This window comes from Sceloporus undulatus, chromosome 1 (genome assembly GCF_019175285.1).
Source record: "Sceloporus undulatus isolate JIND9_A2432 ecotype Alabama chromosome 1, SceUnd_v1.1, whole genome shotgun sequence".
Lineage (NCBI taxonomy): Eukaryota > Metazoa > Chordata > Lepidosauria > Squamata > Phrynosomatidae > Sceloporus > Sceloporus undulatus.
In genome coordinates, this window is record NC_056522.1 from 97,437,801 (window position 1) to 97,445,081 (window position 7,281).

Genomic DNA, 7,281 nt, shown 5'->3' on the forward strand with positions numbered 1-7,281 from the left:
CCCTGCAGATTATATCCTTGCAGCAGGAAGTTAGCTACAGGAAGTTAGTGCCTAGTACTTGGATGGGAGACTGCCAACAACTTCCAGGTGATGTAACTACAACTTCTGTTAGGAATCAAGTCCCCCCCCCCCCCCCCCCCCCCCCCAAATTATTAACTTTGAAAAACTGCAATACCTAATCAGATATACTTTTGTATTGTTTTTTATTTCAAGCTGAGGCATTTTATCCACCATATAAAACTTGTAATCGATTTATAACTCTCAACACCTATCCTTTTACATTAAAATAATAATAAATAATTCATGCTTTCTCTGCTTTGCTAAATTCCTCCAAACAAAGGTTCATAAGTTGTATGAACAGTTTTAAAGCTCAGAAATAAGACCTCCTATATTCAGCGAGGCTTACTTTGAGGCAGTGGTATAATGGGAAAATCTGACCTATAGGCTCTTGCTGGAGAGCAACAGCCCATGGACAGTGCAAAAGTCCAGATGGCTGTTCTGAACTAAATTCCTAGGAGCATGCATCTCTACTGGGAACAGTACTTTTATAAACAGTACTTTAAATTATGTCAAAGATAGCTCATAATAATACATGGCCACTGGGAAATGTGTGAGATAGGGTACATCTACGTGATAAAAATAATGCAGTTTGACACTGCTTAAATGAGATAGTGCCATCCTATCGCATAATTGTCGCTTACTATCTGATGTTCTGTTGTTGGCTGTTTATCGATCCATTTCCTGTATTGCTATGTACTGTATATTGTCGCGGCAGAGAGAGACGCAGAGACAGGAATGGGGGTGCAAAGCTTCTCCTGCTGGCCAGGTCTTGGCCAGCTCCTTTTATTGACATCAGGGTTACATCAGGTTTTACATTATCTCATTGTACATCAGAAGGCAATTTGCGGAATCAGGGACCAATGTGTACTCAGGAGATTTCTAATTAGCAAAGGGGAGCAAGATGTGTACACTGTCTCAGCCGAATCAACATGGGCTTATCCAATCACGGATAAAGCATTGTCTACCAGAAGGCAAGTCATAAGCCTATGGTCTGCCAGTAGGGTTATCACATTTCAATCTTGGTAAACATTGCTATCCTGGGAGGGGTCGCATCCTCTGGGCTTCCCAGGGAATGCCACATCTCCCTCTTTTTTGTTTTTTATGAGCTGGTGTACATATCTTGCGACCAGCTGCTTTTCCGTGGTTGTCATTGTCCTTTGTGAAAGCCTAGAACACAAAGTAGGAATACATTGGATGAAACGGCAAGATAGGATCATAACACAAAAATGATAATGCTATATACAAGAAGTCTTTTCAGCCAATGAAAGTCAGGCAAATAGTAAATCAATCAGCTTCATAATCCAGAATATTGGGTTCTCAGACTCTGTTCTCGACTGGTTTAGATCTTACTTGTCTGGCAGATCTTTTGCAGTAGTTGCAGGGGGTCTGACTTCTTCTCCTGTTCCCTTATCTGTTGGAGTTCCCCAGGGCTCTGTTCTGGGTCCCCTTCTGTTTTCTCTCTACACACTGTCCTTAGGAAAACTCATTAGCTCTTTTGGCTTTTCCTACCATCTGTATGCCGATGACACCCAGCTGTATCTTTCTGCCTCTGACCTTTCTCCAAGGCTTGAACAGCAAGTCTCATCTTGCCTTACAGCTGTCTCACAGTGGATGCGCCATCGGCGTTTGAAGCTCAACATGTCCAAGACGGAGCTTCTTGTCTTTCCTCCTAAGCCCAACCTTCAACACTCCTTTTCTGTCTCTGTGGACAACATTTCCATTCAACCAGTCCAGCAAGCCCGCAGTCTTGGCTTTATCTTTGACTCTTCTCTGTCGTGTATCCCTCAGATCCAGACCACAGCCAAGGCTTGTAGATTCCTTTTGTACAATATTGCCAAAATCCGACCATATCTCACTGCCTCTACTGCCAAGATCCTGGTCCATGCCCTAGTGATCTCACGACTGGATTACTGTAATGTCCTCCTGGCTGGGCTTCCTTTTTCTCACCTCCGTCCTTTAATCTCTGTCCAGCATTCAGCTGCACGCATTATCACTTCCACCCACCGCTCTGACCACATCTCTCCTGTGTTGGCATCCCTTCACTGGCTCCCTCTCCCTTTCCGCATTCAGTATAAGCTCCTGCTGTCGACATTCAAAGCCCTCCATGGACTGGCCCCTCCTTACTTATCAGACCTTCTTTCTCCTCACCTTCCCACCAGGGCCCTCCGTTCTGGTAGTCAAGGTCTGCTGTCTCAGCCCAGGATTTCCTCTGCCCCATCCCGGATTCGCCCCTTTTCACTTGCTGCCCCTCACTCCTGGAACCTTCTTCCTCCACAAGCAAGAGCCATCACTTCTTTAACCAGCTTCAAAACGGAGCTGAAAACCATCCTATTCAGAGAAGCCTTCCCAGGCATCGCATAATTGTCGCTTACTATCTGATGTTCTGTTGTTGGCTGTTTATCGATCCATTTCCTGTATTCCTATGTACTGTATATGTATTATCCTACTTGTGATTATGTATTTTCCCTGGATAATGATTAACCATCCATTATGAAGCCTTGCCCTCCCTCCAGTCCATCTGCCTTGGTCCAGGCCTCGGAGGTTGAGAGGAACTGCTGGACCTCTTACCCTTTCCCGTCACCACTCCCTTCTCCTTCTGTATCATGTCTTTTTTAGATTGTAAGCCTGAGGGCAGGGAACCGTCTAACTAAAAAGATTGCATGTACAGCGCTGTGTAAATTTACAGCGCTTCATAAATAAAGGTTAATAATAATAATAATAATAATGTTCTGGTGGACCTGAGTCAGGTAAGTCGTGTAGCTCTTCAATCAAATTATTAATGGAACAAGAGTTATCTGACAATTTGAAACAACACATATCTTGACGTCTTCACACAGCAAAAGTATTCAGCTGGGCTATGGAGGTATATTGTAGTCAGAAGTGAGTGTTACTGGTCTTTGAACCCTGGAAACGTCCAAGATAAAAGGGTGTTGGAGAACAGGAACAAGCCTACTCAGACAGCACTGTGTGCCATCAGACACATTGGCAGGTATACAATTATAAGTTTGACAGTTACAATTAAAAGACTATCCAGGTGGCAACAAAACATGGATATATATAAATGAAATCTCTTTTCCCAAACATTTTGATCTCCCCTTTGATACCACTGGTCTGAAGGGGCTCCACTGGTCAAACATAATAAACCAAGTACAACAGTTAACATAGAATTATGGGTTAATACAGCACATATTTTTGATTTCTTCACATAGCAAAAGTAAATAGTCTATGGCCGCTCCATTGTCCAGAGTGGCATTTCTAAGTTCATGTTGTTCATCGTTTAGCATCATGTGAAATTGTTGATTGGATTGAAATATTAGGTTCTGAAGGCCTTGATGCCGTGTGCAGGTTTAAGATACTTGGCTGATGTCCACACTGTGCCTATTGGGGTTGACACTACTGCACAACCTCTTCCCCAAATGACGGGGTTTGCTGGTCCTTTCCGCTGTCTCTGGCAACTGTCAATATCACACCAAGGGTCACAGCAGCAGGGAAAATGAAGAAAATGTTTCTGTGTTGGAAATAAATAATCAGACAGTGCAATTAAATTATTCCAGGCAAATAAAATACAACAGATATGACCCGGTTCACAACCTTTTTGTGTTGATTGGGGGGGTGCACCTTTTTGTGTTGATTGGGGGGGTGCATTCCCCCTTTTTTGTTTTTATAGAAGAAAGCTATTGGGGTCATTAAAGAGGAGAAAGAGGGGATTTTATGTCCCTTCAACTTCTGGGCATAGGCAAAATTCAAGAAAGAAATTTGGGATATTTGCACCATTTTAATTGAGAAGGTGTACCACCTCTGAGATTGAAAGGAAAAGGTAAGGCATGTGCCTTTTACTTTGAGGACTGGAGAGCTCAGAAAAGACAGATGGCATTGCGAACAAACTGAACTTGCATAGTTTCCTGAGCATGTGAAGAGTATAAAAAGACAGAAGCAGAGGAAGCAACACCTTAGACGAGACAAAGGACAATAGTGAGGCTGTAGCAAAAATGAGGAAATCTATTTTAGCAAATCCTTTTCTGCAAGCAGACCTATGGAGTACAGGATTAAACTCAAAAACAAAAAGGACGAGGCAGAGGAGAAGGAGGGGTTCTCCCCCCCCAGTAATCCCACTATAGCTAACCTAGATGAAGAGTAAGAGAGACAGATAGACTGTGTTGGTAAGAGAAGCTCTCTCTCTAGGAAACAATGTATAAAAGAAGGAAGCAAAACAACACAAATGGAGGAAGAGTACAAGATATTCAGACTTATGGGTTGCAAAAGTGTAGCACAAATCCAAACACATTAAGAGACAGACAAATGAACAATTTCCAGGTGCAAGAGGACTAGAATCTGTTTCTAAACATGTACCACAATTTAGGTAGATGGGATGTGTAGTCCTTTAGCCATGAGAATATAAAGCAACTTAGACAAAACATTTTTTCCCACTTTAGCCAAAACAGTTTTTATAGATAGACTATGCTGACCAAGGTGAGGCTCAACAGCAAGGAATAAGACATTCGAGGACAGGAATTAATCCCTATTGAAAACCCAATGCAGCAAAGACCCTTGGACTAAAGGAAGGGAGCTGTCTTCAGATTTGCAAATCACAAACAGCCAAACAAACAAGCAAATTAACAAATACAAACAACAGTTAATAGGATCTACAACACCCATTCTGGCCTCTAGCTGTTGCAATTCTCCAGCCAAGCCTGGGCAAATCAAACACATAAAGGAGACAGAGGGCAAGGCAAGCTGACTACTAGAAGAATGAGACATAGTTTTCCAAGCACACTCTAAGTACTAGTTTTATTCCATAGAATGGTATGTTCTCTCTGTCTGTAAGATTTATGCATCCAAAGAGAATTTCAATTATGTTTTATCACAACCAAAAACGCAAAATTAACATAGGTTTGAGTGGGGAGAAAACCTAGAAACTCCTGTCCCTTTACAATTTCTACAATTAAATAGGAGAGAACAAACTAAAGGCATATAGAATCCTCTGAAAACAGAATGTAGAGACAAAAGTTGAGACAGTGTCACTCTGCCTGAGCACATGTAGAGTGCCAGCAACAGAAAATAGTGAGACATTTCTCAATCTCAATTTTGTAAAGCAGGAACTCAATTTGGAATTTCCTATTGAATGATCTTATCCACTTGCCTCATGGGCACAAAGGAAAATGCAGAAATACAAAAAACACAGACTACTGAATAAACTGGACTTACTGAGGGGAAGGAAAATTTCCTGTCTTTTAAGATCCCAACACTTACAAAAGTTCTCTGCAATGTTTAAAATGCCTGTAGGGTTTTGTGTTTCTCAAAGAGCAGTTTCTATGATTCCCTTCCAAGAACTACCTTCTGAGGTCTTTGTTCTGGGAGCTGAGGCTGAAACAGTGTGCCTGACCTCTTGGTCAAGGAGCTGGGTTGAAGCTGAGATGGTGTCATCCATTTTCACTGTTCTTCCCAGGGAGCTGGGCTTTTGCTTCTTCCAGGAAACACATCTCCCAGTGCCACTCCAATCTGACCAACGGGAATGGGAAATATGACCTCTGAGGTTCCCTTTCTCTGGCATGTCTGGCTGGAAAGGTTTCCAAAGCTTGGGGTTTTGTGGTTGAACCCATGCCCTGTTTTCTGGGGGTTTGACCCTCTTGGCCTCGGAGTGCTTATTTGGGGTATGGTTCTGATCTCTCTGTTTGTAGACTGTAGTCCGAACAGTAGCAGAGGTGTCTCCAAAAGAAAGTGAGACATTTTTCTTTCCGTTTGGGCAAGGGGGGCTTGCTTTCCTGAGATTTACAGAGCAACTAGTAATATAGGGGCTCTTGGAATGGAGTCCCTTGGGGGTCTCTGGCAATTTCTGCTTGCTATGGTGAGGCAGGCCTTCGGGTGTTTCCATCTCTCTTTGGGGAATGATGAGGGAAGGCTGAGTAGGGCTTTTAGATGGACCTAAAAAGCGTTTTTTAAGGGAATTTTCCCTAGCTTTCTTCTTTGGGGCTCGGGACTTTTCTTGTCTCTGTGCTATCATCAGATGAAATTTTGAAGAGAGCTGCCTTAGGTGCTGGGAAAAGGTTTCCCAACCTGCAAATAGCTCTGACTCTTTGATTTGGTGTCCCAGAGACTCCTTGCTCTTGGGATGAAGTCCTCTATATATTTCACCCATGAACTCTTTATTCATAGCTTTGGAGGGGAAAGCTATTCTTGCAAGCAACATTTTTCTAGCCATGTATGTTTCTGGACCCTCATTTGTTTTTTGCTCTTGTGCATAGTATAAATCCTCGGCCAGTTGTCCTGGCCACAATAGGCTCAAGATATGTCCCATCCAGGAGGTTTCGACACATCACTGCTGCTTCCAGGTTGTCTCTGTCCACAGAGGACATGCACAGCCTAGCCAACTGTGTCAGATGAAATCCTGCAGCATATGGATAACTATTTGCAGCCCGAATCATCCATTTTATGCTCGTTTCCTGATTTAAGGGACCTAACAAGTCTGCCATTATACATGCTTCTGCGATGGAGAAATGGGTTTGTTCTTGATTTGATGTTATTTCCCATTTTTGAACCTTGGCTGCCAAAATGGAATTTTCCTCCTTGAGGAGGTTGACTTGGGCTATCAATTCTTTAATCTCTTTCTTCATTTTATTGGGGAAAGCCCTAGCAATTTTGGGAGCTTATCTGAGTCTTATCCTCCAGTGGGAGGATGAAGGGCAGAAAAGCTGAGAAAACTTACTGTTCCTTTCCTTGGAAGAATGTCCTCCAAGTCTGTCGTGAAGCTGTAAAGCCTCTTAGACGTGATTGGCTTAGGGTTTAGACCCAATTTTTAGCCGAAATTGGTGGATACCTTAAAAGGTTTGTCCAATGAAGAGTCTGGGTTAAAACCACTTGCTCCAAACCAAATTAGCCAAGACCTTTAGAGATTTATTGGCATTCCCTCCACCTTTCAACTCAGGTAGAATTTAAAGCCAGGCCACTTCTAGTGTTCTGACTTTAGGATTTTTCTTTGCTTCAGCTATTCCTGCTTCTATCGCTCCCAGCCGGGGCCTTACAGGCGATAAGGGAGGAGCAACCACTGGAATGGGGTAACCAGGTGGATCTCCTGGAAGAGCTAATGTGGCTGGAGGAGCAGAGGGCTGTGGGCAGGATTTGGGGGCCGTGGATTGGCTTAGCCGTCCCACGGCCGAGTTTACCACCTGCCAGGCAATCAAATGGGGTGCCGCGGCACAAGGCTCAGCCTTAAGATGATTGCCT

At 43.3% G+C, this 7,281-nt stretch overlaps 1 protein-coding gene across 1 annotated transcript; it reads right to left on the reverse strand.

Annotated features, from left to right (window-relative positions):
- Window positions 1–4,637: 4,637 nt before the first annotated feature.
- Window positions 4,638–6,356, reverse strand: LOC121919189. The gene is made up of 2 exons (XM_042445528.1): window positions 5,678–6,356; window positions 4,638–5,636 (listed from the first exon to the last, which is right to left on the reverse strand). The coding sequence occupies exons 1-2, from the start codon at window positions 6,353–6,355 to the stop codon at window positions 5,481–5,483; spliced, it is 834 nt and encodes a 277-aa protein (XP_042301462.1). The 5' UTR covers window position 6,356; the 3' UTR covers window positions 4,638–5,480.
- Between the last annotated feature and the right edge of the window lie 925 nt (window positions 6,357–7,281).

What these genes read in the sequence shown, in the direction of transcription:
- LOC121919189 (XM_042445528.1), bottom strand. Translation starts at nt 6,355, where the DNA reads ATGGGACATATCTTGAGCCTATTGTGGCCAGGACAACTGGCCGAGGAT. An exon ending in CCGAGGCCAAGAGGGTCAAA is followed by an intron (nt 5,637 to 5,677) that starts CCCCCAGAAAAC and finishes ACAAAACCCCAA; the next exon opens with GCTTTGGAAACCTTTCCAGC.